This window comes from Eleginops maclovinus, chromosome 11 (genome assembly GCF_036324505.1).
Source record: "Eleginops maclovinus isolate JMC-PN-2008 ecotype Puerto Natales chromosome 11, JC_Emac_rtc_rv5, whole genome shotgun sequence".
Lineage (NCBI taxonomy): Eukaryota > Metazoa > Chordata > Actinopteri > Perciformes > Eleginopidae > Eleginops > Eleginops maclovinus.
The window spans coordinates 2584396-2605042 of NC_086359.1; the positions used below are offsets into that span (position 1 = coordinate 2584396).

General features: G+C 39.6%; 1 protein-coding gene across 2 annotated transcripts; it reads left to right on the forward strand.

Moving 5' to 3' along the window:
* Positions 1-528: 528 nt before the first annotated feature.
* Positions 529-19945, forward strand: usp28 (ubiquitin specific peptidase 28). Of its 2 annotated transcripts, XM_063895940.1 has the most exons (26): positions 529-754; positions 4139-4216; positions 4767-4887; positions 5192-5279; positions 5696-5858; positions 8063-8149; positions 8458-8595; positions 8894-8961; positions 9054-9130; positions 9730-9878; positions 10255-10382; positions 10465-10560; positions 11451-11618; positions 11709-11917; positions 12581-12651; positions 12825-13053; positions 13189-13503; positions 13881-13996; positions 15354-15611; positions 15751-15846; positions 16181-16359; positions 17082-17160; positions 17533-17612; positions 18019-18142; positions 18578-18776; positions 18954-19945. In XM_063895940.1, exons 1-26 carry the CDS (start codon positions 710-712, stop codon positions 19127-19129), a joined length of 3537 nt encoding a protein of 1178 aa, XP_063752010.1. In that variant the 5' UTR covers positions 529-709; the 3' UTR covers positions 19130-19945. The 2 variants fall into 2 exon arrangements, with proteins under 2 accessions (XP_063752010.1, XP_063752011.1); XM_063895941.1 differs by lacking the exon at positions 4139-4216 and having other exon boundaries at positions 584-754.
* Positions 19946-20647: the final 702 nt, after the last annotated feature.

The following is a 20647-nucleotide window of genomic DNA, read 5'->3' on the forward strand; positions in this document are numbered from 1 at the left end:
CAGTTTACACACAAATATCCACAATTTGAAGAGTAGCGTACCCTGTGAAGAGAACCAACAATGAAGGGCAGTGCAGACATTTTGGTTTCACTGATATTGATTTTCCCTGGCTGGGTAAGTTGATCCATCCCATAATGACTCCCTGAAGGTGTGTGCAGTGCCTGTATAGCTGAATGACAGAGGAGCACTTAAACTTCACTCTGTTATTGTAAAGGTGTTTCAACAAATAATAGGTCCAAACTAAACTTTCCAAACTACGCATCCACAATTAAGTATTATAAATCTAAATCTACTATATATTATAATTGTAAATATTTTATTTTACTTTTATTGGACATTTTCCTTCAACTTCTTATGTTTATATAAATAATTCTATTTTTTATTGCACAGTTTTAATTTAACTTACCAACTAATAAATATAAAATGTTAAATTCATTCTGCCTCTATTTTTCTATATTTTAGTTAGAGCGCTTCTCTATAAATAAATTATTTCCAAACCGGAAGTTGTGTCACGTCCAAAATCTGTCCTGTCACGTCCATCGCGACCGTTGTCGTGCACGCGCGTGCTTTGACAGGTGAGCGCGCGCAGCTGGCCCGTGGCTCTCGCTGACTGACAGATGGAGTTGTTGCTGTGACTCGCGCTCGGACTCAAAGCAAAGCTAAAATTGATTGAAAAACAGGAGGAAATTCACTTTAAATTTAATCTGCAATGACAGGGGAACACACCGAGAATGGAGAGAAGTCAACGAACTCGGTGAGGATGAAGAAACTAATGTTAAAATATAACACGAAAAACTAACGTCAACACTAACCCTGGTCCAAACCTGTATTAAAAACCATCAAACTTCGTTTTAACATCATTTTATTTAAACACTGACATTACAATTTCAAACCTCATAACATTTAGACAGTGATGTAATGTTTCTTAGTGGATTCAAGTACTCGAATATTTCCAATTTCTAATTTAAAATATACAATTTAGGGCTTTCATGGAGTATGTTTAAGACTTTAGTACTAGTACTTTTTTAATACTTAATACAAGCTTACTTTTTATTTTTGTGAATCCAAACTAGGGTCTAAATTATGTAGGCTTAACTAAAATCCTAACTTTAAAAGTTTATTTCAAAATCCTTTTATATTAACACTACTGTCTTTAAACATGATCAAAATATGGTACTGTATTTAATATGAATTACAACATGTATTTAACTTATACGGGAACCTTGCATCTAATGTGCTTCTACATCTGCACCTTATCCAAAGATATTTGTTCATATTATGCATTTATGTACTTTACTTTAACATTGTTTATGTGAAATGATTGAATCCTCTGCACTTTATCTTCTCCTTGCATTTTCTGGTTGGATACAAAATGCATTTCGTTGTTTGTGCAATAACAATCAAATGTAATCTAAACATAAAGTCCATATCTAATTTTCAGACTAGAGTTTTGAATCATATCTAATGTATAACATATAAAATACATTATTTAAATTAGATCGCATTTGTTTCTGGTTAGTTAGCTACCAGTTACTATTAATCTAGCTTCTGCGTGTTAGCTCGCTAACTAACTAGCATTTGGTTTATTCTTCTAAAAAAAAGTAGCCCTATTTATTATCAGTTACTATAGTAAACAAATGATAAAACGTCTCACATCTTAGTTCAGATTGTATTATAATATTTAGACTAGCTCGTACTTTATTAACATATTTCAGAAATGTTGTAGCTAGCTAGCGTGGCACTTTATAAGCTAATATTTAGCTGCATATGTGCTCGCTGAATTACTGATATTTGCTTTTTTAAAAAAAGGTAAAATAGGCCTAACTGTTCCTGTTAATATAATGAACACATGATGAATTCAATGTAAACATGTTAGTGTTATGTTGTCAGATGCTAATTTTATAGGACATAGCCTATCATTACTGTTTAACCTAAATGCTTCTTACTTTTTACTTCTAGCACAAACAGATTACAGTTTGACGATTGGCCTATACTATAATCATCATTTAGCTCTTTAGCCATCCCAAAAAAGTATGTTTGTCAATAGGCCTTTATGATAATCATATAAGTATATTTAGCCAAATGATTTCATGCACTAATGGTGAGGGTTAACAAACAGAATAACTTCTGTGGTATTGTTTTACTGTTTTTACACTTCTCTTTTCCATTTTGTATTGACATAGGGTGTGTGTGTGTGTGTGTGTGTGTGTGTGTGTGTGTGTGTGTGTGTGTGTGTGTGTGTGTGTGTGTGTGTGTGTGTGTGTGTGTGTGTGTGTGTGTGTGTGTGTGTGTGTGTGAGAGAGAGAGTGTGAGAGAGAGAGACCCCAGTGCCTTTGTCACTCAGTTCTGGTGGCATGGTGAGTGGAATGATAAACAGAAACCTGTGCTATCCATGTCAGCGTCCCAAAATAGAGGCTAACCAAGAGGGTCTCAGATAGCCCCCCGACTCCATATAAGTCTGCTCAGCCTGCCCTTGGCTTCCTGTGTGTGTGTGTGTGTGTGTGTGTGTGTGTGTGTGTGTGTGTGTGTGTGTGTGTGTGTGTGTGTGTGTGTGTGTGTGTGTGTGTGTGTGAGAGAGAGAGAGAGAGAGACATTTCCACCTGCTTCTGGTGCAGCATGCTTTATATAGCGCCTCTCCTCTCACTCAGCAGACATGTGTTATTGCTATACTCACGTCTATGAAGTCAAAACATATGACAGCCTTTCAGTGTGTTTACAAATGTCTTCATGTTGCAACTGGTTTCTTTAATATATTTCTTGGATTATTTTAAATTATATGAAAGGACACAGTAGGTTCAAGTAGTTTCTTTGACATGTCTCTCAACACAGGGTGTCAATTCATTGATAAAAAACCTTGTTACTCTTAGTAAATTAATTCTAAGTACTGTACTTAAGTGTACATTTGAATCTACCTGAGTTTTTTTCTTTTCAAGCCACTTTATACTTCAGCGTAGTACAATCCAATCAGTAATAATGTACTTTTTACTCATCTTACAGCTTAATTTACTTCACAAATTGAGATTTCTTCATAAAAACAGTTTAAATATGGACATCTTGAGAGCTTGTAAAATATTTTGTTTTGTTTCTTTGGTTTTAAATTCAAAGTATCCAACAATTTATAGAAGAAAATCTTTTTTGAAGATAACGTTAAGTGACATCTTTAAACATTTAAGTAACTTTCCATCTTATTTTAAATATTTGTGAGTTTTTTTACGATGTCATCGAGGTATTGGTTACTTTTACATTTAATAATTTAACTTAAGGAACTGAATACTTCCTCACCACTGGAAATACCTGTTTGTCAGTGCAGTTAAAACGAAGCTAGTTAGCTTAGCTTTGTAGAAACACATGATTCACTAACCATCACCTCTGAAGTGTAAAACTGAATATTTGTAAGTGGTCACATACTTGACTTTTTCCTATAGCTGAAACCCATCTTTCCCCTTCATGTAACTTTTGGGAAGAAAGTGAATGACCATCTAATGAAAAGTCAATTAACTCCTTTAATGATTTGAATTGAAGCCACTGAATCTGGCCTGTTAAAACTAACTCATGGACCCGACTCAGGCCTGACGTGAAGGCCAGCATTTGTCCTTCAGATCCATTTATACTTAATGGGTTCTGCGTCACAGGTGAAGCTTTTATCTTCATGGGCTAAGCATGTTCCCAACAACAGAACATGACTCACGGATTATTTGTAGCTACTTCTGTATGATTTTTCTTAATGTCACTTATTGTCAGTCGCTGGTTAGCATGAGGATCATCATGGGATCATTTTAAATAAATTGAAATCTTCTTTCTGAGGGGAAGAAGTGGAAGAAAATAAACCAAATCTCATTTCTCAAGATATTTCTGATCAGAAATCTCAATATTGATGTTTACTATTGGTCTTTTCACAAAGTATTGACACATTCATATAGTTGATATCAAATAATTAATATTGTATATTTGGCTTAGTGGGTAGAAAACTGACAATAGAACAGTCTGTTGTACTTTACTGTAATAGAGCATTTAAAACCAGGAAATTAAAATGGTATGATATCAGAAATAGCCAAAATGGGAGTTCAATACCAGTCCATCACTAACCCAGACTTCCCGTCTCAAGCTTGACTATTTATTTATTTATTTTTGTCCTCAGGAGAGTGAAATCCTGATCAAACAGCTGAGGGAGATCACCGGCATCGAGGATCCTCAGGTCCTCTGCAGAGCCCTCAATGTAAGGCCTGAACAATCTTCAGCTCTTATCCTTTCATTGTGAGATGAGACCATGGATGGTGTTTAGCTTTGTGTGAACTTTGAGGAAATTCTGCCATAAAACAAGAAAGGGAATGGTCTTTATAAAGCGAGAAAAAACATAACCACAGCTATGGCTGCGTAACATATTGGTATTTATCCATAGTGTGATATGAGACCAGATATTGTCTCAGTCTCGTCTTTATATCATCATTGTTTTCTTTTCCTGGTTTTAAAAGCTGTTACAGTAAAGTGATGTCATTTTCTGAATATATGAAACTGCTTTATCACTATTTAACATAGAAAGCAATTTACTGTTGTAGTTCTTCAAAGTGGAGCCAATTTAAAATATTTGTGTAAAATAATGGTTAGATGGTCGTATAGTACAGCATCATATATCTCATTTAAAGTTCAAATCATTGGAGTAAAAAGCACAATACCATATAAGTTCAAATATGTCAAAGCAGTATTTAAGAATAGAAAATGATCTATTGCATTACTGAATCTTCTGTACACATCTCGTCCTCTCTAAGGCCAGTCAGGGGGACATCGGCCATGCTGTCGGGCTGTTGACGACCCTGTCTGCGGAGGTTCAGGATCCTGAAGAACCTCCGGAGCCGGGGCTGTCTGCAGAGGACTGGGACAAACAGAAAGGTACGCTGGGAACAAAACAAGCATGCATCATATTAGATAAGATAAAGCGCTTTATTTGAGTGCAGATCGTTGAATATATAAATGGGAGTCAGTGTCTCCTGACTGACGGTATCTGGAGTAAATGTGTGAGGGATGGCAATAGTGGAAGGAAACTTAATACATACAACTTCATTCTTCCACGCTAACGAGGCTTTTACTTTCAAAGTGGTGGGCCTTTGGCTCTCAAACACAGATGGAAAGGTTCTGTCTCTGTTAAACTGCAACTGTGTGATGTTGTGTGACTTAATAGTGTGTGTTTCTTCAGGACTTCCTAAAGATGAGCTGCAGACGGCCATAGAGCTCAGCCTGCAGGAGTCCCACAATGCCCAGGAGGAGGAGAGAGAATTCAACAGGTACAACACAACATGCTTTTAGTTTGTATTTACTGCTGGAGAAAGCACATGTATGAGAATGAGAACAGTCAATGTGGACACTTAGTTTCTTCTTCTCTGTCTCACAAACTGTCAAGATAATTAGCATGGATATCACACTGCTGAGACAGTAGGCAAAGATATCCGCCTGCAGCTGAATAAAAACATGCAACAACAGAAGAAGAAGAAGAAGCAGAAGAAGAAGAAGAAGAAGAAGAAGAAGAAGAAGAAGAAGAAGAAGAAGAAGACTTAATAGTAGAAGAATTAGAAGTAAAACAATAACTAGAGGAAGAAGAAACGAGGATGAAGAAGACTCCTTACATTCTAACTTTCCCTAAAGGCGGGTTATTGAGTATGAGTGGAAGTGTTTACAGACTTCTTCCTTGATGTTTCTGCAGGGCTCTGGAGGCCAGCGCTGAGGAGAGCGCAGCGAGGATGAAGAGGAAGAGGAGTGAAGCTCAGAGTGAAACGTGCAGTCCCGCAGAGTGGATCCGGCAGGACGAGTGGCCCGTGGGCATCAGAAACGTGGGAAACACCTGCTGGTTCAGCGCCGTCATCCAGGTGAGAGAAAAACATGGACGTCTGCACGGAATTTCATGGCCATTGTTCCAAAAGACGTCCAGATATTTTCATTTGACAAACCTGCGTACTAAAACTGTTTCCCTTCACCTGATTAGTCATTAAATAAACATTACTGTGAAAAATATAAACTATATTAGAGAGATGGAAATACCAGCCACACTTTCTGACTGAATACAAGGTGAGACGCCTCTGACAGACTAACTAAAGTTAGACATCCAGGAAGGGGAACTCCAGTCTATCAATATGAGAGAGTTATTTTAAGCAGCAGGAGACACTTAGAAAAGGTTCGGTGCACTTCATGAACTCTGAGCTGTGTACTGCTGGTTTACTCTACAGATTGGTGAAAAAAACATGACGAATGTTGCAGTTCCTTGAAGTCAGTAACGTTTTAACATGCTTTAAGGGTAAAATATAAAGCGAAAAGAGAGAGAGAAGAGAAAAGCAGGACATCCTCATTTTAAAAGGCTGGAAACAGCATTTTCTACCTTTTTTGCAGATAAAAGTAAACTTCAATTATAAATCTGTTATAAAAAATAGTTAGTGTTTGTTAATTGATTTTTATTTGCTCATTTTGTTCCTAAAAAAATCTTTGTTTAAAACCCATTTCCCAAATTGTTGTAATGGAAGATTTTTTTCTCCATATATTTTCGAGTTTCTATCTTGGTGTCCAATTATAAATGTGATCCTTTACATTGATCAGACCAGGAGGGCCACACACACTAGAGGTGAGGTAAATCAGTTATAAATGAGCTAAATCAATCAGATGTGGATCAATTATGCTTGATAACTGAATATGCTTTGAAAAACAAACCCAGCTCTCCATAGGCTTTCATTTATTGTGTTGCCTAAAGTGTTTGCAGCTCATCCCTTAAAATATGAAGGGTACATTTCAAGGTTCCATGCAAATAAATTATTGGGCTTTTTTTATCAACTAAGATTTGTTAGGAAATGTTTTCAACGTTAATGGAATGAATTTGTTAGTTTGGACCCCCGTGGATTAGACGTTGCTGCATCTATAATCATGTCTGTGAAAACACAGTGCTGTGCTGTAATGGGATTATCAGGATAAAGAGGTGACTGTTTTCTCTTGCAGGATTAGTTATATCTCTGAGCAGAGGACACATTTTTGATCCTAAATATCTCGGTTTCTTCTTTTCTAAGCTGACATTGCTCTGCTGTCTTACACTGAAGAGCTAATGCTGTTACAGGTTTCTGCTGCTGATGAGTTTAGTCTCAGGTGTCTGTGCAGAGAGCGGTGCCTCGTTGTGATACAAAGAGGATAATTAAATAGAGAGAAGAGATGACGGACTTCCTCGTAACGCAGCGAGAGGAGACAGTGATTGTTTGTCTCTGTTGAGCGGCCTCCTCATCGATTCAGCAGGACAGGGGTTATTATCTGGGAGTAGAAACGGGAAAATGAGGCGGTGTTGTTTGAATACAAATGCCGTTGAAATGATACCCTTTTGCTGTGGTTTTTTTTTAAAGCTGAATTGATTGTTGTAGATTCACAGAGCCTGACTCTTGATAAAGCTCTCTGCCTTTAAAAAGTAATTATGCTATCAGATTAAAGCTGAGTGACCACATGATTCAGTTGTCAGCTCATATTCCCTCCATTATCCTTTGTGGTATAAATTACAGTAAAACTCAGATAAGCCGTAATTGAATTTCCTGCTCGCATGGAAAAAGATATATCAAGATATACATAAGTGCTCAGAAGCTCCGCTCACCGCCACACATGGAGCGTGAAAGACCGTATTATTGCATTTGGTTTATTGGGAGAAACACAAGTGGCTTATAGCAGAGGTATGGTGTGTATGGTGGAGTCTAAAATATAAATTAAAAAGTTGATAAATGATCCTATAACAAAGTGGCATGGTTTTTAAGCCTCAGTATTATATATAAATACAATTCAAAAAAAGAGAACATCAGTTAAACCAGAGCCCAGTCTGCTCTGATTGGTTAGCTGGCTGGCTCTGTTGTGATTGGTCAACCGCTTACTGATGTCCCGCCCCTTAGCCTATCACGTACTAGGGCACTAATTTGACCGTGATTCAAGTTTTCTAAGTGAAGTTAAACTTAATTTTAGAGTTGTCCTGATAAAAGTGCTGGTATTAATTTGTTGGCTGTTGCTTGACTGTAATCTCTGCATTTCTAACAGTTGTTTTTCTGTCTTCTTGTTGCAGTCTCTGTTCCACCTGCCCATCTTCAGGAGGCTGGTTCTCAACTACCATCTGTCTGAGAGGATCCTGGAGAAGTGTAAGAGCCATTCTGTGAGTAAACACTCTGCCATTTCAACAACAGACACATTTACTGTCATACAGGTTATTTATTTCTGAACATTTCAAATGTTTGCACAATAAAGGACAAAGGCAAACGCAGCCACTATGTGATCTAACAAAAATAAGAAAAACTAAAGTTAAAAACAAGAAGTGAAATATAACAAAATCAAGTAAATTCTGAGGATCTCAGGGTGCAGGAAGAGGTCGGATAGAGACTTTGTTTGAACTTTTTAAAATCTGACTGAATCAATGTATAAAGGCGGTGATGTTTGACTGTCAGACACTGACTTGTGCAACAGGACAAGAGGAACATCGCCTTCATGCAGGAGCTGCGCTGTCTCTTCGCCCTGATGGTCGGATCCTCTCGCAGGTTTGTGGATCCGTCTGCTGCGGTGGAGCTGCTGAGAGACGCCTTCAGGACCAGCGAGGCCCAGCAGGTACCCCTGTCCTCTGTCTAATGATGGAAAAAACTGAACTCAAAGTGCACTTAAAGTCAAGTAACCTCCAGTTTGTCAATGATGCTGGCCTGTTCTGAGAGTCACCCGCAGGAATCCAATTGTTTGTTGTTTTACACACAAAAACAGGATAAAATAATAGATAGAGGACCTTTTTTTGACAGACATGTTAACCAGGATGTAATTCTGGTTTACATTTAGAGGGTACCCTTAATGTATTTGTGTTTTGGGAGGAAAGATAGCAGATGTATTGATCTTAGTCCAATGTTTTTTACTTCAGGACGTCAGTGAATTTTCCCACAAACTGCTGGACTGGCTGGAAGATGCTTTTCAGCTCGCTGCCAATGAGTAAGTTATAAGTTCCTCTAATTGCACAGACGTTTCTCCTTCTCTCTTTGGTGATTTACACTGATATAAAATGTCATCGTTTCTCTTCATAGTAACGTCGAAGACAAACAGAAGAACCCAATGGTCCAGCTTTTCTACGGTACCTTTGTGACAGAAAGAAGACACGAAGGTACGAGTCTCTGTCACGGTGACAATCAATATGAAGATCTTCATGACCTCATTGAGATACAGTGTTGAGTTGATACTTCCCAATACACATATGTTGGTATAATGTGATTATTTTACAAGGAAATCCAAATATATATTTTTCTCAGCATAAACAAACAAATATAATAAAATGAAATGATATTATAAAAATAAGTCTGAATAGCAGTAGCTGTACTGTTGCTTTCTGGGCTTTTAGTTTGAAAAACAAGTCAAAATCTGAGCTCTTTTAAACAATACCAGCTTCTATAAAAATTAAAATAATAATAATTTCTCTTCCTGTAAAGATACGTTTACTTTATGGGGCTCTTACTGAGAAAAAACAGACAAGTAACAGAGTTTCCTGTTAGGATAAAGTTACTTTATGGGGGTTTTATTCTGTAAAACAGGCCTTACCATGAGCTCCCTGTAAAGACTTACCCAATGGGGCTTTATATTTAATCAATAATTATTGTGCATGATGATAACGCTGATAAAACATACTTTTCATACATAAATAAAAAGCAAAGAGATGTTAGCATGGTGTTGATCAAGTTGGTCATTCCTCTCTGAATGTTGTCTCAGGGAAGACGTTGTGTAACATCGAGCAGTTCGGACAGTACCCTCTGCAGGTGAACGGCTTCAACAACCTGGATGAATGTCTGGAAGGAGCGATGGTGGAGCGAGAGATCGAGTCTCTGCACTCAGATCACAGCGTCACGCCTGGACGAGAGGTGGATACATTCATAGTACTGTGCTAACGTTTCTAAATATGTGTTTTGATATAAAATAAACTAACCGACAAAAACAGCTTTTTGAGATTTGAGAGAATTTCTTTGTTTTGTTTTGACTTTCATTTTCTTTTAGATTTTTCTGCATTTATTTATTATTTTCTATGAATTTGGCATTTAATTTATTTAATTGTAATAATATGAGTTTTGAATACATGTGAAAATACATATGTTCTGCTTTGTCTACTTTTATATCAGAACTCATCAAATGTTTTCTGATTATACCTACTTTTACTTAAGTTGAATTTCTGTTTCTATTATATTTTCATCAAGTCGATGCTCTGCTAATACAAATGTTGTTCTTTTCTTTTGGTTGCAGAGATGGTTCAAAAAGTTACCCCCAGTCCTGACATTCGAGCTGTCGAGATTTGAGTTCAACACTCAGCTCGGTCGCCCCGAAAAGATTCACAAGAAACTGGAGTTCCCTCAAATCATTTATATGGACAGGTGAGCTTTGTACAGATTATTTAAGGACCATAGTCTTCCTACTTTCACTTTCCTTTACATAAAACTGATTTTCTGTTTGCAGATATCTTCACAAAAACATAAACCAGACCCACGAGAGGAGAGGAGACGTGAGAAAACTGAAGGAGCAACTCGCAGCCCTGCAGCAGAAACTGGAGTGGTAAGAGACATTAGCCTCCTTTAGCTTAGCGGTGGTGACGTGAAGTCATGTGACCGTGCTGTAGTTCCTTTATAGCCCAACATTAGCCTCCTTTAACTTAGCGGTGGTGACGTGAAGTCATGTGACCGTGCTGTAGTTCCTTTATAGCCTAACATTAGCCTCCTTTAGCTTAGCGGTGGTGACGTGAAGTCATGTGACCGTGCTGTAGTTCCTTTATAGCCCAACATTAGCCTCCTTTAGCTTAGCGGTGGTGACGTGAAGTCATGTGACCGTGCTGTAGTTCCTTTATAGCCCAACATTAGCCTCCTTTAGCTTAGCGGTGGTGACGTGAAGTCATGTGACCGTGCTGTAGTTCCTTTATAGCCCAACATTAGCCTCCTTTAGCTTAGCGGTGGAGACGTGAAGTCATGTGACCGTGCTGTAGTTCCTTTATAGCCCAACATTAGCCTCCTTTAGCTTAGCGGTGGTGACGTGAAGTCATGTGACCGTGCTGTAGTTCCTTTATAGCCCAACATTAGCCTCCTTTAGCTTAGCGGGGGTGAAGTGAAGTCATGTGACCGTGCTGTGGTTCCTTTATAGCCCAACATTAGCCTCCTTTAGCTTAGCGGTGGAGACGTGAAGTCATGTGACCGTGCTGTGGTTCCTAAGGTTAGCTTTTACTTCAAAAATCATGAAGTGGTGTTATAATATGTGGAGATTATCATGCTCAACAAAATCTGTAAATGTTATGAGCCAATGTAAATCAAAAATCCAATGGAAAATCTAATTTGCTTTTTGTGGAGGGAACCAGGGAGATGCTACCTTCAGGGTCCCCTACAAAATACGTCGTCACCACACTGCTTTATATTCCTGTTTTTTGGCTCACAAGCTTTTACCTTATTTACCGGCAGCTATAAGAACTACGGCTCCGGACCCTCCAAGTATCCTCTGGCCGACATGCTGCAGTTTGTGCTGGAATTCGCCACTACCAAACCCACCAGTGTTTCCCCCGCTGAAGACCTGAGAGCTGCTTCTCCTGCAAACCCCCTCCTCAATGAACCCCTCCCGAAAGACAGCAGGTGGAGTACACACAGGCAGTGGAGTTTGACTTTAAACGCAGGGCTTTTATTCGGACACGCTTCCAACCTGTTTCTTTTTGCTTCCCTCAGTGACCCTTCAGACGCTGAGTCATCAGACGATCCTGTTTCCGGGGTTTCCAGTTGCCAGAGGACCCCCATCTACAAGCCCTTTACCCAGTGCAGACTGCCCATAGACTGCCCACCCCACCCTGCCCCCCACAGCGTCTCTGAAGAGGAGCTGCACTTTGTGAAGACCTGCCTGCAGCGCTGGAGGACCGAAGTAGAGAATGACATAAACGGTATGCTCCAAAAAAGCCTTGATGTGCTTTAGATATCTCAACGTTTTGGGCTCTGTTTGGCTGCTAAACGCTCCACTTTCTGCACAAGTGATTTGTAGGGATGCATCATATAATGCAATATGACAGGACATTAGAATATGTTAGTTTCACTTAAGGAGATACTTCAGGTTCTTTGCACTTAGGTGGAAAAATGATGTGTGCATATCTGGGCATCGGCCGAAAGGATCTGGCAATTTTGCAAAAAATCAATCATCAATCAATGCTGCAGAGAGCTGTAGGCAGATTGCATAAGGGAATAATTCTGTGTTGGTTCGTCACCATGATTGACTCATAAGTACATTACACAGATCTATAAATGCAGTGTTTGCATCAAAAATTGTCAGCATAAAATGACAGTGAAACATGACGTGCTTCTCCTACCAGATCCTAATTACTTACAGGGAATTTAAATATAAATGACGGCTGGAAGAGAGGAAAAACTTTGATGCACTTGGAGAAAAACACTTCATTGGTGCAGAGCGGATTAGATAGATATACTAAATACTAAATACTCCTCTGAATTGATCCCAAATAGGCAAAATAGTAGGTTTAACAATAAAAAAAAATTGCTTTTGGAGTGCTGAGTTAGTTTTTGAGTGTTTTGCTCGGTTGTTTGTGTTCCAGAGCTAAAGGCCAGCATTGAAAAGCTCACTCAGATGCTTGAGGCCATGTACACAGACAACAGCCTCTGCCAGGTAAGAGTTACACACACATAGCTCACTCTGACACACTGCAGGGTTTACATCTGCAGTTGTAGTACTTCTTCTTTAGTAAAGGATCTGAATACTTCCTCCACCTCTGATCTTAAAGCTGTAGCGCTTCAGTCTTTGATATATTAAAAGCTGTCGCTCTGTCTCCTGATCTTAAGGCGCCCTACAGACTTCATGCAGTGCTCGTCCACGAAGGCCAGGCATCAGCGGGACATTACTGGGCGTACATCTACGACCATGCCAACAAGCGCTGGATGAAGTACAACGACGTGAGCATCACAGAGTCGTCGTGGGAGGAGCTGGAGAGAGACTCGTTTGGGGGGATGACCAACGCCAGCGCCTACTGCCTGATGTACATCGATGACAGGCTACCAAACCTCACCACAGGTACATCGATGTGTGTGGGGTTTCTTTGGGAAGTTTTCATTGTTTGCTGTTATGGTTTAAGGACAGAGGGTGTCTTATTTGTTTGCTGTATAAGTGAAAGTATTTTAACTGACACTTCCACAAATCCCCCTCCAGAAGCCACAGACGACGAGACAGGCCAGGTTCTGCACGGCATGGACTCCCTGCCGCCCGTCCTGCGGCGCTACGTCAACGAGGATAACCGCTGGTTCCAGCAGGAGCTCAGCGAGTGGGAGGAGCAGTTCTGCCAGACGGCGGCTCCCCAGGGAGAGTCCACAGACCCCCGTCCAGAGGATAAACAACAGACAGCGGTCGAGCCGGCACCGCAGTCAGGACCGTCCACAGAAGAGCTCGAAGAGGAGGAGACTTCCTCAGAACCACGACGGGAACCAGAAGCAGAAGAAGATCCTGATCCCAGAGAGCAGCCTGAAGGTCTGTAGTGGTTCACACTGGGAGGGAAGTGCTTTTACTCAAGTACTGTGCTGTAGTTTCCCCCCTGCACCTTTTGGAGTAAGGGTTTAAAAAAAGCAACACATAACTGAACAGTTTCCGAACATTTCCCATGGGTTAATCTCGCTCGATTCAGAATTAAAAAGCAACAGTGAAAGTAAATCTTTATTTTCCCCCGTGGAATTTTTGGTTTACTTTTCCTTTTTCTTAATGTGTCAGACACCCCTCACCTAGCTTCAAGTGTCTAAGTCAAAGCCTAGGATAAGCCTCTTCACTGTCACTTAAAAAATACTGAACAAACACTTCGATTATAAATGTTACGTCCCTAACTCGTGACTTCTCCCTCGTTTTATCCGCAGAAGAATCAGAGTTAACTCCTCCACTACAGAACGGCCTCCGTCCAGACGACAGCAGCAGTGCAGCCGTCACTGACACCCTGAGCCCCCCCTCATCCGAGAAGGAGCTTCAGAGTCAGGTATACACCCCCTCTGCAGGATATGGGTCAGAAATTCTAAACCACAAAAATAAAGTGTACATCTAGGTCAGGGATCACATGGCAGCACTTCACATAGTGATGGAGACCCGGTTTAATGTCAGGGGGGCGTTAAGTAATTCCCTGAGAGACTGAAGGTGAGGAGGGAATCGAACCGGTTGTTTTTGTTTTTGTGTGCATGTTTTTTTCATGCCGCCTAATACTTATTCAGTAAAATTCAAAGGAAAATATTGAACTTTTTACAGCTTTAGTTACTTTACAAAACAATTACAAATATACAATGTCTTGTTATAAATAAAACCAGCCGACAGTTTATACAGCTTTTCAAGAGATTGGGAGAAAAGGAAAGGCTATTTACTTAAATATAACTTAAATACTATAAATATAAATATTATTCTGATTTATTTCAGATCATTTAGAGTTTTTGGAAGTTTTTTTTAAATGTATTTTATATTTTTAACTTGTTTTTTACTGAGATTTCCAATGCAGGTCTTTAAGTTGAAAAATAAAAAAAACTCAGTGTGTTTTAAATCAAGTTAGACAAGAGTTTATACAAGCTTTTTAAAGAGAAGTATAATACATTCAAATATAAATGAAATACTGTTTTTTACCATTTTTTATAATTATAATTGTATTTCTTTATTTTTAACAACATTTTGCTAATTATATTAACTTTAACATTTTTATTGCAGGACCTTTCGTTGTACTGTATTTGCAGTGAGTTATTCATACTTGTACTTAAATAAAAGATATAAATACTCCTCCCACCTTTGCAAACTACAGCCTGACAAGTAACCATAAAAAAGAATCAGCATTTCCGTCAACAACAAGTTTCATAAATGTAAGATATATTTTCAGCTTAAGCATTAGATGTAATCAAACACACTGGGGTATTAACTTTAAATGACCACTGATTTGTCACATGTAAGTAAATATTACTCCCTAAATGTATTTCCAAATGTGACCCACCTGACATTATATAATAAGACCGACCCTTCACTGGATACAAGACGCTATTTTTAATTTCACACCCTCCTGTAGCCAATTTATTAGCCTTTGGAGTGTTTTAAAATAGAAGCACATGCTGTATACTGTATTTGAACTCAAATGCCAAGATGTTCTGCTCATTTCCAGGTTCATATCACTATGTAGTATCTCTACTAGGACATGTTTCTGTGCTTTAGTGTTCAAAAAGCTCTTTATTTTTCTCCCTCTGGAGGGAACGCAGGGATATTAGCCTTTGCAGACCATTTACATGCACTAAAACCTATAGAACCCACTACAGGAGAGGGACAACCCCAGAAAGCCTAATAGAGTCTCTTTAAATCCCTCTCTGCAGACGCATGAAGCAGAGCCCAGTAAGGCTGACCTCCACGTGGAGAGGGAGGACTCGCAGACAGCAGCCCGGGACTCTCACACTGCAGGCGGGTCGGAAGCCTCCAGAGAAACCCCTGAAGAAGAGGAGCAGCAGGAGGACGAGGAGCAGCAGGAGGCCCCGGTCCGACAGCGGCAGACGGAGAACGAAGTCTCGGAGGTGGAGATCCCAAACGTGGGCAGGATCATGGTGAGAGCCGACGCTGACGGATACAACGAGGAGGTGAGTACATGCAGTAGTGAGTAGATAACTTCCATATCAGAGTTTGACTTAAGGAAGTGTGTAGAAACTGGCTGCAGGGTGTCTGCTCATCATTATCAGCTGGTGTTTTATTTACTCTTTGTTCCTCCTCACCTCCCAGATGATGCTGACTCCGGCGATGCAGGGCGTCATATTAGCGATCGCCAAGGCCAGACAGATCTTCGATAAGGAAGGCCCTGAGGCCGGACTCATTAAGGTGCGCTCTTATTCTGAAGGCCGCACGTAGTATATTGACATCATTTAGGGATTCTGAAAAAACTTCTGGCAGCCAACAGAAAAGAGTGATATTAAACTTGAAATTCAGGAGCAACATGGACTCTATATACAGTTTGTTTTATCTACTTTTAACATATTTATACAAAGTACACTAGAAATCAGCAAATGTACAGTGCAGGTAAACTAAGATTAAAGTTGTGTGTACTTGTACTTTAATGGATTATTTTCAAGTTGCATTAAATAAACCCATGTTTCCCATCATATTGCCAGATTTAGATATAACTAAACCGTCTAAACTCCCCCCTGCTCCTCAGGCCTTCCACGAGGAGTACTCCCGTCTGTTCGAGCTCTCTCAGGAGGAGACGACCCCCCCGGAGGACGTTCGCCTGCAGCACTCTCTGGTCTACTTCTTCCAGAACAAAGCGCCAAACCGCATCATCGAGAGGACGCTGCTGGAGCAGTTCACTGACCGCAACCTGAGCTTCGACGAGAGGTACGCACCCTGGACCCCCGGATAAAACAAGACAAAGTACTTCCTGTTTAATCTCAGACATCACTCTTTTATATGGAGTTCAAAAGTACACGGCAATTCAAAGTGCTTACAAACACTTAAAGCATTAAGACATCTGCAAAAGATTTGAGGTGCTTGCACTTTTATTGACTGCCACTATATACTTCTATGACACAACTAGTCAAAAATAATTTACCTACTTTTTACATATTTATTTACTTAAAAATCACGTAATTTGCATAAAAAGAGTTTAAAGAATACAATTAATGAAACGAGCCAACAGCTTCGTCGGTTAATCAACTTTCCAGTCCTAAGTTTTGTCATTTATCTATTATTTTGATCGATTCGCCCTCCTTTCTGTTTTTGGGTGATTTTTGATTTATTTTTTGTTTTTAACATTTAATAGTTTAAATCTTAAAAAAATGGTTCAATACTTTATCCAAATTTAGCTAATTATACTTCTTTTTAATGCAAAACCTTTCACAGTATAATATTATTACTCAAACTGAAATAAATAAAGGATCTGATGAGGATTTTAACTCTAAGCTCTTAGTATTACTTCATCTGAATACTTCTTCCTCTCTGCAGGTAGAGCGTGCATCTTGCGCCCTCTAGTGTTCAGAGCAGAGACCTGCAGCTCAGTGGTCCTGTATCAGTCCTGTGCTGAATAGAAACACATTCAGATCTTTTTCCTGTTCCTGCAGAGCCATCAGCATCATGAGGGAAGCTCGAACCAAGCTGCGCCTCATCAAGCCCGAGGACATGGACATGGATGAGTACTTGGTGGGCTTTTGATATTACAATATTCAGGGATACATGGTGTTAAAATGTCCAATTCTTATTATATTTTCAAGGGTATTCATTTTTCTCTGCTGCCATGTCTGATGGCTTTACGTTTATATACTACATCCTCATTTTCAGCATGTAGAAATAGACATTACATGTAATTTAGAGACGGATATTTGGTGAAAATGACACACTAGAGGCGTCTGTTAAGTATTAATATCAATGAAACCCACAAAATAAATGTATAATTACAGTCATTAAAAGGATAAGTCTAGTGGTATTCTATTTCTTCCTTATTGTCAACAAATCCCCAACCCTTATGTAGACGATGCTGTTGTTGACTGTGGTTTGTCTGGTGTTTTTTTACAGCAGTGGCACGATGACTACCGGCTCTTCAGGACGGTGTTCGTGTACCTGCTGACCGGACTGGAGCACTACCAACACGGGAAGTACGTTTACAACAATCGTCACGTGTTCATGCACCTCAACCTCCAAAACTCTCAGTTTTATCTGTAGTTTATCAAAGGAAAACATGCTCTCATCATTAGGGAATATGATGATTTATTATAGTGTTACTCTTCTAGAGAGAGGAACAAGCTTCACTTTTCAAAACTGTGACTAAAATTCAGATATTCTTTGTTAAACTCTGTTTTAAAACACACTTATACAGGAATACTCTTGTCCTTTAAATAAATATAATGATTTACTAACCAGAAAAGGTGTTTCTTACAAACATTAGGACTGCAGTTTTTTGTAGAGAGGGACCTAAGACAGAAGTGAGTGCTAACGTACGAAAGGGGGCTTCAGGTGTTTCTGTGTTTTTGTTAAACGCTGACGGTTGTGTTTGTGCTGCAGGATGCGGGAGGCGCTGATCTTCCTCGCTCACGCGTACGAGACCAACACGGCCCTGCTGAAGAACGGAGAGAAGCGAGGCCTGGAGAAATCTCTCATCGGCGTTTACAGGAGGAAATGTCTCACTGTGAGTAAAGCAGGCAGTGTGGGGGTACAGCACTGAGCTCACCCCTAATGCAATGCAGAAAATGTGGGGGGGGTTTTTACAAATGTTTGTAGTTTTAATATTACAAACATTGATGTCATAGATATTAGTCCACTAATGTTTGTATTGTATTATACATATTTATTGTTCTTATTAATTGTGGTACAATGTGCACTCCCTTATTTGAAATAGATTTGTTTTTTTAATAGTTTTTATTTATATATATTTTTTAAATTGATTACCTTTAACAAAATCCACTTTCCCCCCCAGGATAAATTAGATTTGTTTAAATTCTGACTCTAATCTAAAATGCCATGTATAAAATGTTCCACAGTGTTTTATAATTACTGTGTGGCAAACTAATCAAACACAGAACACAGTTATACAATGTTGATAACTCTCCTCTTCCTCCTGCAGGCGTTGAACGACAGTGCGGCGCAGCTGTTCTGCAGCGGGGAGGAGGGCGGTGTGGAGGAGGGCGTCTCCATCATGGAGGAGGCGGTGATCCCCTGCCTCCACCTGATGAGCCGAGACCAGACTCTGACCCGGGAGGACCGGGACGCCATGGAGAGCATCCGCAGCCACTGGTGCTGCTGCCTGGGCCGAGACATGGAGGGTAGGAGTCCTTCAATCAGTTCAACTCCATTAGGATTATTTTTATTCTGAAATGAAACACCAGAGAACACGGATACTTATCCGTGCCGTATTTCAATAAAATAAGGATCTTCAAACGATAAACTCAGATCCACTAGAATTAACTTTCCTATTTGTGCTTGCTCTTCCTGTTTTTCAGACTCATTGCAGGAGAAGCTGGGGGAGTTTCTGCCCCGGGTTCTGGACGGTTCTGCTGAGACTATCATTCTTAAAGACCCCCCAAAAGTTCACGTGACGGCGGCCCACGACCTGTGCAGCCGCCTGGCCGCGGTCATGGAGTCCCTGCACAAAACCTCCATCGTCAGCGTGAAGTAAAACCCGGGATCCATCCCAAAACACTCATTTAATCCAAGTCCATTTTGATGGAAAGTAACTTTATCTGAGTATTTTCTTTCTGTGCCACGTGCACTACACTGCATCCCAGAAGGAAATATTGTACTTTTTAACCCACTTCATTTATTGATCACCTTAAATGACTTTTAGATTTAAATATATGTTTTCATGTGGATCAAACGAACCCAAAAATACTAGTATTATACTTACGCCATAAAACTTCTACTTAAGTAACATTCTCAATGTGGTACTTTTACTTGTAGTGGAGTATTAGTTCTTTAGTCAGAATACTTCTTCCATCACTGGGAGGATCTTTTTCTAGGGGTAAAATGCAGCCCAGAGGCTGTTGAAATATACTAACAGAACGTAAAAATGTCCCAGGTTTTGCAAAAGTGGCCCACTATCGTGTTGCAGAACTGCTAGAATAATGTATTTGACCAGATATGAGTTTAAATACTGGCCAAAATTGACTGAACTAAGCCGGAAGAGATCGGACTGGTGGGATTTTTTGTTGTGTTGCTAAGCAGATTAAGGCCTTTAGACAGGGCTAAAACAACACTAGTTTAATACTGCACGGTAACAAATGCTTTTTTAAATTAAATATATGTTTTATATAACGTTACCAGGAACTTGTAGGTGAAACTAGAAAGAAACTTATCCACAGATCTATTATGGCAGTATCTCCGTTAACCGTGTGAAGCCTTTGAGAGGAAACACACGGGACGAGAGAGGAGCTCCTTTTCGTCTGGTGTCACTTTACTCTGTGATGATACTCAATAAATGTTTTAAATACTCTGAGTTCACCTTTGTCATTGTCTGTTGAAGTAGTGGGAGTTTGCTAAAGAAATATCAGCTGTTAAGAGGAATTACATTTTAGAAAATACATATTTTCTAGGTGTTTTAGTACTGAATGATATTGAGGTACATTTTGGAAGACACTAAAGTACCTTGTTCTCCTTTACAGGTATATAGGTATGTTCATTTGCACACAGCATATTGGTTATGGTAGCTCAACCTATACATTCAAACAGTGCTGCCATTGTTATCAACACGAGTAGAGGAGGATGACCAACGATATCCTGAGGTTGTAATGTACCATTTAAACGTCAATAGTAGCCTGAATAATTGTATTGTGGATTAAACACAACATAATGGCCTCTCAGTTTCCTTACAGTGGAGAAAAGTGAGGGTGCTTATCAAGTGAAGATAACTGAATATGGCATCCTACCATCAAATAAAGCTGGATGAAATGCCTCCTATCTGTATTTGCAGTGGAGATAAATGCATACAGTTCCCATAGGGAGACCTATGAGCAGAGAAAATGGGATAAAGCGGCCTCTAGATGCCCTGCTAGTGGAGAAACCAGATAAAGTACCCTGTAAGGTGGCTTTCCAGTGGATAAAGTTCCCCTTCTTCGTGTGGAGAAAAGCTGTTTTGTTTAGTGCTGCATGTAACATTGAAATGTTTATTCTGAGCGTGAGGAACGCCAGGGTTCAATTT

Bases quoted from the DNA above. Each gene is read 5' to 3' on its own strand.
- usp28 (XM_063895940.1), top strand. From the start codon at position 710: ATGACAGGGGAACACACCGAGAATGGAGAGAAGTCAACGAACTCG. The intron at 12,652-12,824 runs GTAAGAGTTACA...CCTGATCTTAAG, and splicing joins CAGACAACAGCCTCTGCCAG to GCGCCCTACAGACTTCATGC. The intron at 15,612-15,750 runs GTGAGTACATGC...CTCACCTCCCAG, and splicing joins CTGACGGATACAACGAGGAG to ATGATGCTGACTCCGGCGAT.